The sequence below is a fragment of the Stylophora pistillata genome, chromosome 8 (assembly GCF_964205215.1).
Source record: "Stylophora pistillata chromosome 8, jaStyPist1.2, whole genome shotgun sequence".
Taxonomy (NCBI): domain Eukaryota; kingdom Metazoa; phylum Cnidaria; class Anthozoa; order Scleractinia; family Pocilloporidae; genus Stylophora; species Stylophora pistillata.
The window spans coordinates 15,857,830-15,878,912 of record NC_142526.1 but is presented as its reverse complement, the minus strand read 5'-3'; the positions used below and the strand labels follow the sequence as shown (position 1 = coordinate 15,878,912).

At 37.3% G+C, this 21,083-nt stretch overlaps 1 protein-coding gene across 1 annotated transcript; it reads left to right on the top strand.

The window, feature by feature from the left end:
• The first annotated feature begins 9 nt into the window (after positions 1-9).
• On the top strand, positions 10-19,451 carry LOC111321523 (serine/arginine-rich splicing factor 6-like). Its single transcript, XM_088729492.1, has 8 exons — positions 10-217; positions 3,995-4,065; positions 4,607-4,726; positions 5,459-5,528; positions 10,846-10,919; positions 11,105-11,198; positions 18,791-18,840; positions 19,095-19,451. Exons 1-8 carry the CDS (start codon positions 83-85, stop codon positions 19,234-19,236), a joined length of 756 nt encoding a protein of 251 aa, XP_088585618.1. The 5' UTR covers positions 10-82; the 3' UTR covers positions 19,237-19,451.
• The last annotated feature ends 1,632 nt before the right edge of the window (positions 19,452-21,083 follow it).

The window sequence follows — 21,083 nt, the reverse complement described above, 5'->3', positions numbered from 1 at the left end:
ATATACTGCCGATTAATCAAACAGGTTTCCTCTCTTCGCCGCGTTTCTTTGCAGAATCGACAAATAGAGGTGGAAGCTAACTATGAGCAGGGACAGAGCTCCGAGAGTCTTTCTCGGTCGACTACCTCGAGACTGCAAAGAGAGAGACGTCGAGAAGTTTTTCCGTGGATTTGGACGAATACGAGAGATAAATTTAAAGAATGGATTTGGCTTTGTGGTAAGCGTTTAGAAGTTAATAATGATGAAGCTCCTTTTATGCGGTATAAATTTTGTATGTCTTCAGCTCACGTTGAATCTATGCATAAACTCTTCCAGTGCATTAAAGTATTCAGTTCTTTCAGTGCTCCGCTAAGTGCCTCAAAAAAACACTGGTAGGTTACGTTTCTGTTTTGTAACAAGGAATAAGCCTACGAACAATGGCTAATTTCTTAGGCGAACCGAGTAATTAACAACAAACGTGGAAGCTTCAGAGGAAGGACAGCTGTAGTTTCAATCAGTGCGCCAGAACGTATGTGGAGAACGACATTTCAGAAGTTCGCTCTCATCAAGAGAGGGTCCCAACTGATGAAGAGGAAACCTTGATAAAGAAGATGTATTCAAGATACGTGTTAACTCTTAATGGAATGTGCAACAAAAAGAGAGCAAAGACGAACTATGAAGAGCGGTTTTCTCTGATTTGAAAAAAAATTAATACATATATAAGGGTCTAGATTAGTCCATGTACCACAGGGCGATTAAATTTTACATTTGGATAAGCACGGTTTAGGATTGTTTCGACAGAAGTTGATTCGATCCACGCACATGTAGATAGTCACTTCAAAACAACTTCACTTGTTTCAATACAAACTAGTGAAGGAGTAATTGGATGTTTAATTGATAAACCAAAATCAAAAAACAGAGGCAGAAAAGTGAGTCTTTTGCAAGTTAAGTGGCCAATTCAAAACTCAAATGTAACATTTACGTGTTAGAGTAGTCACCTAGCTTGTGCAGCCCATGCTCTAGTTTGAACTTGATAAAAATAATTGAGCACTGACATCAAACTTACATGAATACATTTCTTGAGTCATACATGCTGTTGTGTTCACTCCTTCACAGATGCAATCTCTTCCATGACAATCATGGTATCTTAAACTCCCTTTATCAGGCTGGTAGAAAATTGAAAACATTCAAATTTCTCCTTTGCTATTCAGGTGCCCCTGAGACGAAAATTGACCATTTTATTTTGGGCGAATTTGTTTACAGAATGTTGAATTGGGTCAACTTAAAACCCTTTTTGCCATTAAAAACTCAAAACAAACCCTTGATGACCAATTTTTAGCGCTTCAAAGTTGTCCAAAAATTGTCCGCCATTGCTGAAAACATGTTCCAGCTGAGCCCGCAATTGTACAGCAGAAAACATCATGACGTCAAAGGCTCAACAAACTTATGCTTTGCTTTGTCACAACTTTCTTTGTTCGCTGCATAGAGAATCACACATGTTACTTTTTTGAGAATTGTTTTATTGTCAGTCGTGAAATGTCAACTTTGTCTGATGATGAATTGTCCCAGAAATCACCTGAAGCTTCTGTGGATAGTTTTGCACCGGCAAATGATGAATTTTTGCTAAACACAGAATGGCATGTGGCTTTTTAGTTTGCATCACTTTATCGCCTTCAAATTGTATTTTTGCTTGTCGTAAGGGATTTTTCTTTTTTTTGTAAGAAATTATTGCGTGATACATAAAAATTGTTTTCGGCAATGGCTGATTGTGTATCAAGGCAGATATTGGGAGTTTGTGACAGCCATTTCCAAGCCATCCAATTGTCTGCCCCAATACATTTTGTCAATGATATCATTAACCCTTTCCTGCATGTTTTTTACTACTGGTGCTTTGAGAGGTTTGAAGAAAACTCTGTTGTTGAGTTGCACTTTGGCCTCTTGTTTTTTCTGTCTTATTCATGATGACTGTTGTTGTGTTGCTTCAGTGAGGTTTAAAACCGGAGCTTGTTTCAGCTCTTTTAGAGCCACGACCTCGTTGCGTTACAAAGTATTTTTTGGCTTAGATACAGTCTGCAAGTTGTGTTATGACAATTATTTTCCAAGTAGCTCTGAAGGGCGATGGAAGACTGAACTGGTGGCATTCAATTTGACAGAAACAGATGTGGTTCTTTGTTTTGTCCATGAAAGGTGCAACAGAGGCGCATTTGTCTTGTGAATAAATATCGCAAAAGTTGGCCTGATTTTACATTCGTTTGTCATGGGTGTTGTGATGAATTTGAGACCCTTTGATGGCATGCTGACTTGGCTGTCACAGGGTTGATAGTTTGAGAGGATTTTGTAAGAAATTTTCATTTTCTCAGTTTTATGGCTGCAAGCCTACATTTTAGTGTTTATACACTCTGCGCCTTAAGCTGGTTGTTCTACTTTTGCTGATATTAAAGCCAGCTTTTTTTAGAGTCAGAGTACACAATTATATTTTTCTTCTCTTTCATCAGCTCTTAAAAGTGTTTGAGGTCAGAAATCTTGAATATTCCTCATTTTGGCTATTTTATCATTCTTCTTTACAATGTTCACCGAGTACTTTCCTTTGTATAAGGTTTTATGCCAGAGAGTTGTCAAAGGCAGATAATGATCAGCTCATATGTAAAGGCGACAAAACCCGTGTAGGTTTGTAGACTTCACTTTCGTCGAGATCGCGCTCAGGACGGGTTTTTGTGATCCTTTTTTTTAATGGTAGACACTGAACCCAACAGAATTCTTCACCTAGATCCTTCAAAGTACACAGATCTCTCGAAACAGTCCTCCGAGAAGTGTTTGAAGCAGATCACAAATATTCCTGCAGGATTGAAGTTTACTCAGCGAGTTTGCCCAAATTGCATCCGTTTCTCCTGCTCTGACCTATTTGCAAGGCTCCAATGCAGAGAAATACCTGCAGCATGGTCTGCACGATTACCTCAGCTTTGAATTACGCATTGATGCCTCGTCATTTTTGTTTAGTTTTTGTAAGAATAGAGTAAAGCACTCTTTTATGTTTCCTTAACATTTTGCCATGTGAGATTTTTGCGTTGAGCCTTTGATGTCACTTCCTCTGAGTCCTGCGATCAACTTCTGGAACATGGTCATGTAATGGCGGATGCAAATTCACGAATTTAACGGCCCAAAAAAAGATATTTCTGGTGCTCGGTCTAGACTCCTTCACAGATGCACTCTCTTTCATGACAATCATGGTATCTTGGACTCTCTTTATCAGGCTGGTAGAAGATTGAAAACATTCAAATTTCTCCTTTGCTATTTGAAATGACTCAAGTTGTATCAAATGACTTCCTGTATATATTTAATTGACTTAATCTATTTCAGTTTGTATTGGATCAACTCTTATCCAGACGGCTGGTCCCAATAAGCACAATGTGAAGGGGAAAATTAAATTAAAGATAGGTTTTTACCAAAAAAAAAATCAAATCTCATCTATGACATCAAGTAATTTGTAACAATTTTACCCATCCAGTTACTAGTGTGATCCTGTCCTGCAATCTTTTACAAGTGAAAGATTGCTTTTTGTCCAAAGAATATAAATCTTATCTATGGTGTGAAGTAACTTGTTACACTTTCATCCGTTTGTTGCTAATCCATCTTGCAATCTTTTTCAAGTGCAATCCTTGCATGTTCTTATTGCTCCAAGTGGGGACTACTCCTAGACTAGTCGCTAGAGAAAGTACAGAAAAATGCTTTGGCAACTGAATTTGCATGGACAGTTACCTGTGTTCAGTACTTTTTTTTATATGAAACTTTAACTTTTCCATATGCAGTGTCCATGGTGTAAAGTTAGGTGAGGTTAACATTTCCATAAAGTATTATAAATACATTATCATCATTGTTTGGTTTTCCTTGGGGTTACTTTGTATTTTTTATCGCCATTTTTCAACTTGTGGTTAGAAAATCAGGAATTTGAAACAAAACTAAACTTGAAGCCCTGATATTTATTATTTAATTCTGGATGTTGCCAATGAAAATTTAGGAATTTGATGACTATAAAGATGCTGATGATGCTGTTTATGAACTAAACCACAAGGAATTCATGGGAGAAAGGTATATTCAAATACACATGTAACATACACAGCTCTTGGTCATTTTGCACTCAAATTTTGTCAAGGAAACTGAACAAGAAAATTGGAATGCAAGCAATAGGGATATTGAAAATTGCCCACCAGGTACAATATAAGTAGTGTAGAAGATTTACTAGTGCAGGTGCATTTAATAACCCGTAAGATACTTGCTAAAAGCATGAATTTATGGGTGGGAATGGCTGTAAAAGGAGGTTGGAGACCACCAACATGACTCATTTGTGAAACTTTTAATTTAAATTGTTTGGGAAATTTATGTTCCTAGGGAAAATGAGGGAATTTTATAAACTTATGACTGTAGCAACTGTGATGGTGGTTATGCTTCAAATAGTGGACTGACAACTTTTTCCTCAAAGTACACTGGTGAATGTCTGGTACCCTTAAGTTTAGGTATTGTAGTGGGTGGATTTTGTTTAGAAGGAAAGAGTGAAATAGATGTTGGTGTTTTGCAAAAATAAAAGCTTTTTGAGGGAAATATATCGGGTAAACCTTTTTTTCTTTTAAAGAATAACAGTGGAACATGCCCGTCCAACATCAAGGAGTGGAGGTGGTGGAGGTGGGGGTGGAGGTGGCAGTGGTGGAGGAAGTGGAATGAGAAGAGGTGGTGGATTCAGGTTTCGAGACAAGTCAGTAATGCATTTCCAATCGTAGATGGTCTTTTCTTCACATGCAATCAGTTTTAATTTAATGGGAGATTCAGGAGTTTTCATTCAGTGTGTGTTTAATGTTTGCCTTAACTTTGACATTTCTAGTGAGCAATTAATTAATTGGGAAGTGATGTGAATAATTATTATTTTAAGATGTGAAAAGACTGGCAAACCCAATTTTATAGACACCAAGGTAAATCTCCACCTTCAACAAGATTGAACTCCTTGCTTTACCCCATTACATGTACACACAGATATGGAAACATCTTTTTTTTTTCTAGGAATATTTTGATCTGACAGTACCTGTCTCTTTCGTATGTGGTCACTTAATGAAAGCAGCCACTATGAGATGCTAAGTGGTCCAAGTCTTCCAAAACTGTTCAGGCTTCATTCAACTCAGACGATAGATATTTTTGCTTTTAGATTTTTCTTTTTCTTTTTTTTTTTTTTTTTTTTGGATTTTTCTTGGTGATGCAGGGGTCTGGGTTCAAATTTCTTGGGGGAACATTGAACTTCAAGAACATTTTTTCTTTGTCTCCTGCTAGAGACAGAAAACATAGTCTAACCTTTTTTTTCATTGTTCTTGAAAAACTTCTTTATTCCATATTTAATCCCAGTAAGCAAGACCAGCTCTGTCCAGTGACTTCCACTTTCTATTTTCTTTAGTTCTTGACTACCTTTTTTAAGTTTAAGTTTTCGACATTTGTTTAGATATGGTGCACCTTATAACACTGAATTCAAATTGACTGTGGAAAATTTGTCATCCCGTGCAAGTTGGCAGGTGAGAAATTCTAGACAAGGTTGATTTGCATTATTTGTATTCAGAGATACTACTTCTTCATTAAGGGGGTAGGAAGCCATCTTGTTCCAAGAAAACTAATTAAAGCAAAGGAAAATATTTCCAAATATGCAAATACACTCAACCTTAACACACACCTCAGGGAGATGCAGAAGTGTCAGACATACTTCAGAAGGTGCAAAATATGATAACATGATACATGTACATTTCAATTACCAGTAGCAACTGACAAAACTGACCAATCACGACTGACAAGAGCTTTGTAGGTCTTCCAGCAAACAGGCCATAATGACCAATTAGTTAAATGGAACAGACATTAAGCAGTCTTACCTCAAACAACCCCTCACTTTTCTTTGATAATGACCTCCTCTTAGTAAACACTGACAGTTGGTAATTTTCACCAACAATGGTCATTTCAGGATTATTCTCACCCAGATGATTTAAAAAGACTGTCAATTACTCATGGTAATAATTATATTTAGCACCCGCATTCTGATAAGTGCCCCCTTTCTAATAAGCACCCCCAATGTGCAAGCACACTCTTCCTAAATGCTTCCCTATTTTGTTTCAGTGAAAACACTGCTCAAGTACATCTCTTACCATTATTATGCAAATATTCACTATAAAATTATACAGTGGAACCTCTCCAAACCGGACCCTCATTAAACCAGAATCCTCTCTATACCGGACCTTTCTTTCGCCTTCAAAATCTGTCTTACATTTTTCTCTATTTTTAACCTCGTTAAACCGGAACCCCTCACTTCCGGAAACCGGATGTTCTTTTCAGTCTGTAATCACATATTGACAGGGCTCGAATTTAATTTTTTGATCACTACCCCTTCGGGTGAATAGACATCTTTTTTACTAACCAAATTGTAAAGTTTCGTATCCAGGCTTGCAAGTTACAATATCTCAAATATTAAACATTTTGGTAATAACGACTAGGACAAATTAAAGAGTAGCTGAAATTGCATGGTGATCTTCAAAACGTTGACAATTATGAACCTATTTTATTTCCCTCTCGTTTACCATGAATAGTCAAAAACAGTACATCTACACTGCACATTCTCTAATAAGAGTTTAAGTTGATTAAACAACTTGAGTATTCTAAGAATTCCTCTGAGAGTCCGGTCTATGTGCTCTCTGTCCTGAGGTCTTCCAATTTTTTAATATGTCGGAAAATTTTACTAACCATGTCGGGTTAGTTGGACACATTTTTAGTAACCAAACATTGAAAATTACTAACCATTGGTTAATGAGTTACCGTTAATTTCGAGCCCTGACTGACAAAGAAATTGACCTGGTTAAACTGGACGTGAAAGTTTTAAGCTTGCCACCAAAATCAAATCACACATTTTGAAACATGATTAAAATGAAAATCGTAATCATGTAGCTTTGAAATCCCAACCAGAAGTGAGAAATGCGCATCAGCTAATTACTCATTGTTCTATCGGTTCTGAAGCAAAAAATCTAAAGTCGACAATTGTGCCACTGTTGTTGGGTTGAATGAAGACAACAATAGGGGTCTGTCGTGTTGTGGGTGAAATCACTTGTGAAAACAAACAAAGTGGCAAACGTCACTATGTCTAAGAGACCAGCGAAATGCCAAAGAACCGAGTTATTGTTTGAGAAGAGAATTGAGTGGATCAAATGCTCGGAATCAGCGCCTAAACCAACACTGAAGGCTCTAAGCGGTAAATGTGGGATCGATAAATCAACTGTATGTGATATTTTAAAGAAGAAAGAAGTCTACTAATGAATTTAAAGTGGTGATCATATTACCCTGTGTGTAATGCTGAATTTTTTTTGTAGATTAAATAAAATGACGTTGAAAAGCTTGCTTGTGATCCATGTTGTTAGTTCCTTTACTGATGTGGGTTATTAGTGCTCGTGTACCATGTACTGGTACTTACAGTCAGACAGTACATTATGCATAAAATTGCCTTATGGGTAAAACCTCGGTACACCACACGCCCCTCTAAACCGGACATTTCCTCCGGTCCCAAGGGCGTCCAGTTTTGAGGGGTTCCACTGTATTTGGAAAAAAAAACATCAAAACTTTGTTTCACACCTTCTGCTATTGCTCAAAAAATAAATAAATGCTCTCTCCCCCGTTCCAAATAAATGGTATTGATCAAAGCAGCAGTTATGTCTTAAAAGAACATGCTTGTACACCAGTAACATATTTTTGTTTTCTGTCATTTTTTGAATATTCAATATTTCTTCAAAAATTTACCTTTTTTTAATTACATGTTCTATTATTTAATTTTGTAACATTCTCTGGTTATAAATGATAAAATTATTCATTTGTTTACTTTTTAAACTCTATAAAACATTGCTTAAAGTATTTCCTTAAAGGCAAAAAACTGACTTGCTTAAACAGCAAGCACTTTGTTAAGTAATTAATGAAACTAACTGCATTTCTTTCAAGTCAGTTATTCATCTGCAAATTCTGTCTATCAAATAGCTGAAGATGCTGATTTTTCAAAATAGTTTAAATTTTATCAAACAGATGTCCCAAAATGCACTGCTTTGAATTTTGTTTTCAACATCATTTTATTATCAATGTTGCACAAACTGAGTAGCTACTGTTGGACTTTCACAAGGTGAAACTGGAAATAGTCAAAATCGATACATTAAGGAAACAACAGTGATCTTCATGTTCCTTGCAAATGGAAATAAAAACGACTAAACTTTTTACACAGTAGTCAGTACCTTCCTGTTTTTTTGTTTGTTTTTTTCAATTTGCTTGCTAACCCATTTGCTCTGACAAAGGCTAACTCTCAAAATGTTAGCTTCAAAACTCTTTATGGTGGCCAATTTATTTTATCAACTCAGTTGATAAAAACAAAATTACCTCTTCAGAGAAAGCAAAAGTCTGTTACCAGACTCTGGTAAACATAGATGGAGTTGGGCTGAAAAATAGTGAAGGATTAACACTGGTCACTAACTTTATGGCCAATTTGCTCTTAGGGCAACCAGTTTTGTTTTTTGGTTGCCCACAATTTATTTTGGTTTCCCACTCCCTAAGGACCCGTTGCCCAAAGGAGGCTTGTTAAATTTCATCTTGTGACCCTCAAGACAATCTTGACATATGGGTGACATGAAGTTTTGTCCTTGAATGAGGACATAGTAAAAGCTATAACAAACTGTTAATTAATAAGTTGATATTCACCAGTCACTTGATAAGTAGTAACTTGGTAAATGCTTTGCAAAAATATCAAAAGGGCATTTGGATGTATAGAATCTGGGTTCCATTGTAACAGACATTCCTTTCCTGCAGAGAAACGTTGCTGCTATGAAAGTGTTCATATCTTCTATGGCTATGGACGTGTTTATGTATATTTAACTGGCAAATAAATAAGATAGCAAAGAGATGTATGGTTGTTTATATCTTAGTTGTGTTAGCAGTCACTATTATTACAAGTCACTTTCTTCCTTACAAATCAGATTATTCTGTAAAACATTAGTCTGAAACAAAAATTTGTTATTGCCCTATTGGGAACGTCGTGAAGTTGTTTTACCTGTTAACAGAGACTTTTTGCTTGCTCAGGGCAAAGGGGCAAGCATTGGTGTCAAACACTGCTGGTCATGTCTGCCACTAAGTATGTTTTTCCGCGAATTGTCATGTCAGCAACACTTAAAGCAAAGATGTATTGAAAATGGTAAAAATTTGATTCCAGTTTGTAGCAGTTTTTATTGCTAAGGAGGCCCAGGCTAAGGTTGTTTGATTTCACTCACAAATTGCATTTTAAGCCCAGAAACACATGGGTGAGAGCAAGTGTTTCACACAAAGGCTTCAAGAATTTGTAAAGAGAATGTGAAAGGATGAAAGTTCTCACTTTTTTGTTTTAGCTTTCCACTTGTGTCACTGTGCAAATTTAACTTGTACTTTAAATTTTAGCATGTAGTACATGTATGCTTGAGGTCTAAATTTTACTATTTTCAGTGCCTGAGTAAACTAGGTATGCAGTTATGCATCTAGTGTTGTCTCAAAACAGCGTTTATTTCTCTTCTAGTAGGGACCAAATGTGCATATCTGTCAACAAATCTTTTTTTCAGTTTCTGCCATTGAAGCCCTCCTACCAAATCCTTAAAATGTTCCCAATGGGAAAACATTAATGATGAAAAGAGTCGATTATGAGAAAGAATGCCATTAGGATGAATTTCAAATCTCATTCATTTTATGAGTGGGTGAGCTTTACCTTTTGCTAGTGTTTGAAAGAACAAAGTTTGTAAACTTAGTCAATTTCTAATTGATCACTAAGTAGAAGTTCACACTTGATTCCTGAATTTAGAAACATTTAATAGAGTGCAAGAGTAATGCCAAATTACAACATGTAGTAGCCCTTACAAACATGGCTTGACCTTGTATCATCACTGTGATCTATAGTACGATTAATAATCAGTCTTTGCCAATGAGCATGCAAGAGTGTTGTTTAAAAATGAAAGTAAAGGGTAACTTTCACATTTCAGTCAGAGTGACAGTCCAGTCTTAGATATTAAGAGTTCTGAATTGAGTGTAGGCTTAAGTACCATAGAAGTAACTTCCTTCCTTCCATTTCTTCCATCTTTAGCCACAGTACTAAGTGGTAAGGTACTTTATGGGAGCTTGGTTTAGGCAGAAATCAATTCCTGATCTATGACCTGGTCTGTGCGTAAAAAGGGGAAATTTAGTGGCCCTGGCATAAAATATGACACTTGGCTTGCCGTCTTAAGATTGTGTAGATCATTCAATTCGTGGTGTGGTTGCTTGGTTGCTCAGTGGCCCTGTTTACTCATGGCTACCCTTTTGGTTCTTAAACAAGCTGACATGGGATTTGGTTGGCATGAAGGCCTTGGTTATCATCTCGGTTTAATTTGAAGTTCTTGGTCTTAATAATTAGTTTTGCAAAGGTAAGGTTTGTATCTCTGTTCTTCAAGGATTTTTTGTACAGCTCAGAGGTTTGAAATATTGACTTTAGCATACAGGTGTAAATGAATGCTGCAGTCAAAATGCAGTGTTTCTCATAAGTAGCTTTTTTATATAAATATACTCCATTTAACTTACTGACTGATGTATCTTGCATTTCAGTTTGTATACTCAGCACTTATAATGTTGTTAAATTATCAAGTTTATTTTCTTGGGCATTTGCAGCTTAAATTGAAAGTCTAATTCCCATTTTACCATGCTTGTCCCTTAAATAGCTAAAATGTCTTTTTTATAGAGTCAATCAAACAAACTTGCCATCTCCTTTGGACAGGAAAAGGGAAGTACTTTTTTTCTGTACTTTCTGGTAATATCTTTGCTGTTTTTCAGGATCTGAAAGATTACATGCGTCAAGCAGGGGAAGTGACTTTCACCCAGTGCCATAGAGACAGAATAGGAGAGGGGTAAGCATCGCTTGTTGTAGCACAGTTAAAAGGCACCATTCCAATATTGATGACTTTTGTGTGGTATTATACGAGTTTTTATCTTCAGGGTAATACCATTGCATACACGTATTTCGTGCATTTTGTTGCCCTAATTTGCTAAAATGGTAAGAGTGGTATATATTGACTTGTTTGATTCATTTCAGGGTTGTTGAATTTGCCACCCTAAATGACATGCAAAGGGCACTGAAACGTCTAGATGGTACTGAGTTGCTGGGAAAGCGCATAAGGCTGACAGAGGTTTGTTAGTAATTTTGGATGCTTTTCATATTAAGTGTCATTGATTATGTTACTTGACATTTGGATAATGCCTAAAACATTTGAATGGTGGAAGTTTGGACAAAAGTAGCCCTGGCAAGATCTATAGCAACTACAGTCCGACCTCTATTAAGCGGCCACCCTCCATTGTGCGGCCACTTTCCGAAGTCCCAATTTATTTCTCAGTTAACTGCTGCATTTGATACCTCTTTTCAACGGCCTCCTCTATTAAGCAGCCGCGGCCACCTTTTTTCTGTCACAAGTGTACTATTTACATTGTTTTTTACCTCCATTAAGCGGCCAGCAAATTATCTTTCCAAGGGAAATGGTGACAGATGTTATAAGGTGATAACTAATAACAACAAGAAAACAAGAACTGCAATATAATCTCCACCATAACAAGTCACAAGCCACATACACGTGCAAACTTTTCACATCTGGCGTTATACAAACATAACAATAGCTAACAATAGATAGAGCTGAACCACTGTTTTGTTACAACCAAAATCTGTAGAGGAAAACTTTATTACTACTGTACTGGAAATCTACAAAAATCCTTGCTCCTCAAGTTTTGATTTTAACCATTGAATTGAAAACTCGTCTCCTGTGAAGCAGTACTCGCATTGAATTTCTAAACCATAGCCGGCCCCTCTGTTTACATGTTTGCCTTTCATAACAGCTCTTCCTTTGTTTGTTGGCCTCTTGAGAAATTTTGTATTTAATCACTTTCACCAGAGTGTGGTGAGGGTCGCACAACAGAGCGAGGCTCCAAATTAAGTGCGCCCTATATCCCACCAATCCCACCAGGGGAGGACATCCATCACACAGTAATCTCGTGTGTGGGAAATTAACGTCTCCTACCCCAACCCTGCAGGAGACGGGACCTCCATTTATTCGTCCCTATCCGAGAAGACTAGAATATCTAACCATTTCTTGATGTTATAGAAAGGTAGCAAATTCTTCTCAATTATTTTAAGACCCTGAGTGTTGGTCCGGCTGGGGCTCGAACCCTCGACCTCCCGCACAACAGTCCAGGACTCTATCCATTGAGCTAACCGGGAGGCGGTTGTAAACCATAGGGCCATAAGCCCTACGTGCCCTCTGTTTTAGAGCAAGAACTATGCCTGGGCTGGAAATGCACTTGATGTTTTGTTACAATGAATTTTGGATTTATCTTCATATATGTTCACTTTTTAAAAGTATTTTGCAATATAGAGTTAATAAAATCATGTTTTCTGCCATTCCTATCCAATTAAAATTGTACCTCTATTAAGTATTAAGCGTCCACTTTTCAAAGTCTCGGGGGTAGCTGCTTAATAGAGGTCGGACTGTATTAACTTGACTTGAAGTTTTATCATAATCAAATCAACCTGTTTATGTGTTTGAAGTTTCAAGTTCATTTATTTGTTTAAGCAGGTTGATTAATTGGCAGCTGTAATAGCTGATGTGGACCTGCTGTCCTAACCCACCCATTCCACCCCAGGGGAGGACATCCATCACACAGTAATCTCGTGTGTGGGAAATCAACGTCTCCTGCCCCAACCCTGTTTTAGTGTATTGATCACATCATGTGACCTGACAAGCCATGCTGAGATCTCGGGAATTGTGCATATCCAACTTCTCTGTGGATATATCAACAAAGTTGAAATGGTAAATTGGCCACCGTAATGATTACAAAAGCTGACGTTTTGAGCGTTAGCCCTTCGTCGGAGCGAATAGAGGAATTGTGGGTTGTGTGTGCTTTTAAAGGCAGAAAATGGAGCTACGTTATTGGTGGGAGAATGGCAACGAGAAAAACATGAATAAATTAGTGGAGTGAAAAGCGTTCGTTGATCCCTGTGGATCAACGAACTGTGGATTAGACTATTTTATCCAAAAATGCCGCCATGATATCAACAAACTCAATTTCAAACGTATTACCAAATTTTCTAATCTCTCTTCTGAAGAGTGGTCGGCTCTAAAAAGTCTTAGAAAACGCAAAGACATAGTTATCAAAGCGGCCAATAAGGGCGGCTCAGTCGTTGTTTGGCGCACCAACCTCTACCAAAAAGAAGCTTTGTGGCAACTTTCTGACACCTCTTTTTATCAAAAGATTGACAACGACCTCACTGCCAGCAATCAAAACTTCATCAAGAATACGATCAACCAACTCATAACTAAACAAGAATTGCCGGCCACAGCAAAAAATCTCATCATAACCACTCCTAGAACTTCTCGTATTTACTTTTTACCTAAAATTCACAAACCTAACAACCCGGGTCGGCCCATTGTCTCGGCTTGCAGTTGCCCTACCGAACTTATCTCCAGCTATCTAGACAAAATTATGGCTCCCATCGTCAAAACTTTACCATCATATATTAAAGACAGCCAACACGCTCTTCAAATTTATCGAGACTTTAATTTCCTTGGCCAAAACAAACTTCTTTTCACCATGGATATTACGTCTCTTTACACTGTCATTCCTAATGGCGAAGGCCTTCTGGGCCTTAAACATTTTTTTAATCAACGTACTGTTAAGGAACCTAAATCTGAAACACTACTACGTTTAGTTGAACTAGTGCTCACACTCAATTGTTTTTCATTCGGAAACAACTTCTTCAAACAAACCAATGGTGTAGCCATGGGCACCAAAATGTGACCTAGCTATGCCAACCTTTTTGTAGGTTTTGTCGAACATCAATTTTTCAGCCAATACAACGGGTCCAAACCTGAACTCTATGGTCGCTACATCGACGACTGTATCGGCGCTACCTCCTCTACCAGAGAGGAGCTCACTAAATTCATAACCCCAGTCAATTCTTTTCACCCGGCTCTGAAATATACTTGGGAAATTTCTGACAATTCTTTATCCTTTGTAGACGTCAAAGTTTCAATTGAAGGTAACGGTTTATGCACTAGTGTGTATTACAAACCTACAGACTCGCATAATTACTTGTTATATTCGTCTTCGCATCCATCTCACATTAAGAATTCCATTCATTTTTCTCAGTTTCTAAGACTTTGTCGTTTATGTAGTGATGACTCTGATTTCCACCACAAATCAGAGTCAATGTGCCAGTTCTTCGATAAACGTGGTTACCCTGTTTCCGTTGTTCAAGCGGGTTACCACCGCGCTCAACTTACTGATGGACATTCAGCACTACAAACGTCGCATAAAGAAGATTCTGACCGCATTCCATTCACTCTCACGTTTCACCCTCACAACCACTCAGTTAAATCCATCATTCTTAAAAACTTTAAATTACTTCAAAACGATCCAGAGACAAGCACTATCTTTTCGCAGCCTCCTCTCATTTCATTCAAACGCGACAAAAACATAGGCAATTTTTTGGTCAGAAGTTCTTTTCAGACTAATGACCAACCAGGCACTTTCAAATGCGCTCGTGCATGATGCAAAACGTGTCCTTTCATTCACAACACTGATAAAATATCGGGACCTAACCGATCCATTAAGATCACCGATCACTTCACATGCACCTCCGCCAATGTAATCTATTTCATAACTTGCACTTATTGCAAAAAGATATACATCGGCGAAACAGGCAGAAGACTAGGTGACCCATTCCGAGAACACCTTCGAGACGTGGAAAGGAATGACAAGGACACATCAAAACCAGTCACTAGACATTTTAATTTACCTAACCATTCTAAGCAACATATGGCAATGTGCGGTCTTTCCTTGCACTTAGGTGGCACAGAAAGCTGTAAAAATCTTGAACAAAAGCTCATCTTTCAAACCGGCAGTCTAAATCCCACAGGGATCAACGAATGCTTTTCATTCCACTAATTTATTCATGTTTTTCTCGTTGCCATCTCCCACCAATAACGTAACTCTATTTTCTGCCTTTAAAAGCACACACAACCCACAATTCCTCTATTCGCTCCGACGAAGGGCTAACGCTCGAAACGTCAGCTTTTGTAATCATTACGGTGGCCAATTTACCATTTCAACTTTGTTGATACATCCAAATTATTTCGTTACTCCCACCGACGCAGCCCCAAACAGTTTCTTTCGAAACTATCAGCCTTTATTCAACTTCTCTGTGGTTGGTTTAAATAGATTTCCTGCGAAGTCTTCTTGTAAACCAATGTACATGGCCTGTTTGAAAGCAGTCATTAGATATATTGAAGCAAAATAATGCTTAAACCCCTGATTCCATGACTGGGCAAAAATGCATCGGAGCTTTTAATCATTAATGGTTGGCAAATAAACTCGGCAGAATTTGCTCGCCTCAAGGTTGTCTGCTTCTGATATGGAAATATGTATCCCTACATGTGACCTTTGGAAGTTAGTCCTTGAAAATGTTTCTATGTTCTATTCTTTTTCTCTCTATCTAAAATTTTTCTTTTCATGTATTATTTAATTTTGGAAAAGTTGCATCAAGCAGGGGTTTCATTAATTTTTTCAGTAGGAGGGCAACTGGTTTTCACAGGTGGGCAAAACTTTTTAAACTAAACTTCTTTATAAGATAAACCTTCCTCCAGATTGTTAAACCAGGTGTGCAAAACCGTCCTTACAACTAGTCAATTTGGCCAGTGCCCAGCCCTTAATGAAACCCCTGATCAAGAGCCTTGTTCTGGGGCCACCTTCTTCTTTGGATGAGTATAAACAATGTTTGTGAACAGCTACATTTAGTTATTAGTCCAGGAGCAAATGTAAGTAATTCAAGTCCCATGGGAATTTCTTGCTGAAAGTAAGCCACAACACTAGATATGTTAGGGGGACTCTAAATAACTGGAAAAATCTTGTTGCCACTTTTGCAACCTGTTCCAATGCTCTTCAAGGGAAATGTAGACCTTACATGGAAATAAGGCTACTACATAAAACATCTTATAACTTCATTTATTATGGGCCAAATAGCACCAAAACGGCACCAAAGATATAAATCTATGTCCTTGTTGATATCATGAACACATGTGTTGTAACTGAGTTACAAGATTAGTCATGTGACTAAAGGAGTATGGAAGTGAAGCTGGTTTAATAAAATTTTTTGGGGCCCTCCTACAGTTCCTAAAATGCTTTATAATGTGTCACAAACAGCATAAATATTTCTTTCAGCTTAAACTGTTCCTTTTCAATGGAATGTAAGTTTATTTATTCACATTGAACACAAAAGAGCTTATGACAAAGCTCGTAAGAATGTGCACGTGCTAAATACTAGAAAATATGTTATAACATATAATAAAAAGTATGAATATTGTAATCTTTTACAATTTGATTTATGACCCATCCCTTCCAATCTGAAAATGTGTAGTAAGAAATCCCCAACTACTATAGCTACTATGATGTATTATTAATTAATTAATTAACCATCCCTATCGGTAGCTCGGTTATCAAACATGCCTCTTAAAAAAGCAATTCTAAGTCGAACTTCTTCAAAGCTTTTTTAAAAGCCTTGATGTTTTCACTTTTCCTAACTTCCATAGGTAACTTATTCCATAGCTTACTGGCAGTGAAGGAGAAAGATTTATGCAGCCACTCAGAATTAAAATGAGGTTGAGCCAAATTACTGCATTGACCCCTGAGATTATAGCCAACATGTCTTAAATTTAAAACTAGGACGAATAGAATTAAGGCATTTATATATCAAGATGAATGTCTGATAATACCTACACTGTCTTAAAGTACTTGATTTAACTAATTCGAAAACACTTTCATAACTGTTATTTTTAACTTTAAATAATGTTCTTAAAATGTAATAATTGGCATCTTCAAGTCTATTGGCCTGCACTCTGCCAAGACCAATAAATAATATGCTACAATATTCTAAATGTGGGACAATGAATGCTCTATATAATAATGTCATAGTGTTCACCAGTATGAATCGGGAAATTCTTTTTAAGGCAGCAGTCTTTGCAGAAACTTTTTTAAGCTGTTCAGTGGTATGCCTTTTATCCAAGGTGATGCCCAGAAGACCATCAAGTTTGGCCAGCTAATTGGAAGATGAGCAGTTGTAGCATGGAGGTTAGAATGCATTGTAACAAGTGAAGATTTTTCTAATATCCAAAGCTACTGAGAGGAGACAGACACAAAGATTATTGTACATGCTGTTGATGCTACAGCCAGAGGTGCCACTGAGCTTCAGATACATTCTCCTGACACAGACATTTTCATCTTGGCTCTCAGAGGTTATTTAAGTCTTTGTAAGAACACTGGCTTTGTCACTGGTACAGGCAGGAACCTCCATTAAGGAGTTATTCTTCAGCCAATTTTTTGTGCCTTATGCTCCAAAATAGCAGCTGCTCTCTCTATGCTTTAATTGGGGCAGACAACACTGGTTGTTTATCGGTAAACAGGAAAGCCATATTCTGGAAAGCTTTCATAGAAGCTGAGAAAGCAACCGTCAATTGTCTTTCAGAGCTTGGTGGTGCAGGTGTGATTCCTGGAGTTGAGATTATGGCTTCAATTGAGAAGTCTGTGTGTCAGCTTTGTCTCCCCAAAACCAAGATGTGTTCTGATGGTGGCTATTTAGGAAGAGACAAGCTCAGTTGGAGAGGCTACCCCCAACCCAAGCTGCTCTTCAACAAGCAATCTTAAGAGCCTATAATCATCTTTTGGTGTGGAATAACAATATGGTAGCAAATCCCACCCTGCCATCACCAGAAAAAGTTTGGTTGGATGCTGGATGGAAACCTGTTGGTTTCAGTCAGGACCAATCTCCCGCCAGCACATCAAGCCATTATTCATATTGTAAAATACAAGTGTGCTAAGGAGAGATGTTGCACAAACTGTTGCCAGTGTAGAAAGAATGGGCTGAACTGCATAGATCTTTGTGGGTGTTCAGTTAGTGGAGAACCTTGTGAGAATGTGTGAAATGATTAAGACAATGATTCCAGTGATGATAACAAGAGTGATGAGGAAGAAGAGGGTGATGAATTTGATTCTGACATTTTGAATGATTAAGTTCTGATAAAGGACACTGCCAGTCCCAAGTTGCTTAAAGATTTGCTTAAGGTTTCATCTTGAAAGCCAGCAGCCCTCTCGAGTGAAACAACTGGACTACGTCTGAGAAACATTGCATTTAAGTAATAATAATTTTTTTGCATAATTAAAATCTCGAGAAAGACCAAATATCACAGCCTTGCTCTTATGGTTTTTGAAATTCACAAGACCAGTGCATTTATTGAAAAGAAAGAGTTTGAGCTTAAAGAGATATTTATGCTGTTTGTGAAGTATTATAAAGCATTTTAGACATTGTAGGAAGGTCTAAAGAAGTTTTAATTGACCAGCCTTGCACCCATGCTCATTTAGTCATGTGACTAATTTTGTAACTTTAGTTACTAAACTTGTGTTCATGATATCAATAGGAGATAGATTAATATCTTTTGAGCCATTTGGCCCATAATGAACAAAGTTTTAGGATGTTTTATTGTGGTAGCCTCATTTCCATGCAAGGTCTACAAGAGCATTTCTAAAACACCCTGTAAAAAGCATTGATTGCAATAGTGGTACCATAGTTTTTCAGTTAGAGTCCCTTAACATATTTAGTGCAGTGGCATGCTTTCAGCAAGAAATTCCCACAGGAGTACAAATGCAGCCAGACAAAATGTTCCATTATTTGATTTAACTTCAGAGAAACCGTCCACGAAGATCCCGTTCACTCTCACCACGGCGCCGAACTAGGTAGCTGTTTCAATTTTTCTTTGAATTAAGTAAATTACAGATAACATTTTATTTTAAGAATTTTGAGGAACAAGTAGTTTCATAGAGCTAAACTTTTCCTGCTAACATGCTCAACTATTTTCGTTTATAACAGTGTTATCAAAATGATTAATCAAACTGTGTTTGTTCTGGTAAAACTGATTTAGTCCATTACTCCCCCACTCTAACTTCTGAACTATAAGGCTATACCGAGCAAGGTGTTTGTTTCTCAACAGTAGGTCCAGGTCACGTTCGCCAAGGAGGTCACACTCGCCTGCCACCAGAGGACGACACTCACGCTCTCCATTGGCACAACGTGGTCGCTCACTGTCGCCACGCCCTAGTGGAAGTCCTGGAAGACGATTATACTCAAGTTAACCAGAGCTTAGCTTGCTGTATCTCATGAATACTGTGGTTGTTAGCTCTAGCTTCAAGTTCAGTTATTGTTTGACCAAAATTGGCCTTTGATGCCATTTTATCTTTTTAGATTGTTGTTTTGAGTTTTTGTTGTGATAAACATTAGAGACAATTCACTTAAACTTTGCAGTCAATCACTTTGTGTATTGTTGTCAAATAAATGAGATATGATCATTTTTGTAGTGTCTTTTTAATTTTTACCCAGACATTCCCATATGGGGCCTGGGTTGAAATTCTAGGTTCATTTTTTTCTCTTTTTTTCGTTCATTTGCAAATTGCCATCATATCCCTTAGACACATGTGCAAAGTTATCTATGCAAGTAGCCACAAGTACAACAGCAGGTACATATTTAATACCATTGGTAATGGCAGAGACCTAGAAAGTAAAGGTTTGGAAACTGGAAATAAGCAAAAATACTAGGGCAGGGAGAGGTTTAGCGATGAAACAAGCAGGTCACCTGTTCATGTACTCTTTAGAATGAACAGTGACACTCAAGTGAAACAGGTTTGTTTTATTAGAATAGTCTGTGATCTCAAGGTTAGTATCTTTCACTTCCATCAATGAATAGAAGTTGATGAATAATGAGACAAAAACATAACCATGAACCAATGGAGCCACCAAAGGAAAAAAAAAGTTTTGAAGACAAAACAAGCTTGGAGATAAGAAAAATAAACAGGAAAAACAGTGAAGGTGTTCACAACAATGTAGAGCTATGGATTTCGTAAAGAAACATACATACATACTTTAGTTAAGGTATCAAAGAATAAACAACACAAATAATACCCCAAAAAGGAAGTTTAAGAAGTTAACCCTATGTAAATAAACTTCCAAAGAAATAAAATTTAAAAATGTATGCTCATAATAAAATCTGAGATGGATAAAAACCTAAGAAATATGTATGTATAATTTAAGAGCTGTTTTGAAACGTGTTAGTTATCTATCTCAATGACATTGGCGGGCAGGTCATTCCATTCAAGCAACAAGAATTGTTAAACAAATAAGCACAGTTGTATAGAACTAAGGATTCTGTCAATACTTTCGTGAAAGTCTTTGCTTAGCAGAAATATTTTTGTTATACTTTGACATAATTTGAACTTTTTTAAGAAATGCCAAATATTCTTCAAAATCTTTTTTTTCTCAATCAAGGAACAAAGGCATGTGATGTTTTAAAAGTATTAATAGAGTAAATGATTTATACCGCTGATATGAGTTACTAAAAAATGTTGTCTTGCTTGTTTACATAAGTCTTCATTTTTTCTCTACATACCTGTAGATTGGCTAATGATGTTAAGAAAATATAAAAATGCACCCTTATCTCTGCACTGGGATATAAACATGCCAGGAAGCATAGTCTTGGTAGTTTTTTGGATACATCTTCATGTACAATGAATATATGAAGTTCATATATTTTGAACTGTGGTTATAGATACGTATGATGCATGATACTCGCAGTAGAGAGCGCTATTTATGCAATAGCGAAAATCAGACCTGAAAAAAATGAAGTCTGTATGGGATTCGAACCACTGACCTATTCCGTACAGGCCTGATTTCGCTATTGCATAAATAGCACTCTCTACTGCGAGGATCGAGTATCATACACATCTTCATGTGTTTTGGACAAAACTATGACCATGGTTAGGGTCAGATTAATGATGCTCAAAAACTCAGGCATTATGCTTTTGAGCATAACCCATAAATGCATTGCATTATGGCCAAAATTTAGGCTAATGATTTTCCATTTTGCTTGCCCGAGAGCCCTTCAAACTCCTCCTCCTCCTTCCCCCCCCCCCCCTCCCCCTCCATGTTA

What these genes read in the sequence shown, in the direction of transcription:
- LOC111321523 (XM_088729492.1), top strand. Translation starts at nt 83, where the DNA reads ATGAGCAGGGACAGAGCTCCGAGAGTCTTTCTCGGTCGACTACCTCGA. An exon ending in AGAATGGATTTGGCTTTGTG is followed by an intron (nt 218 to 3,994) that starts GTAAGCGTTTAG and finishes ATGAAAATTTAG; the next exon opens with GAATTTGATGACTATAAAGA. An exon ending in CATCCCGTGCAAGTTGGCAG is followed by an intron (nt 5,529 to 10,845) that starts GTGAGAAATTCT and finishes GCTGTTTTTCAG; the next exon opens with GATCTGAAAGATTACATGCG.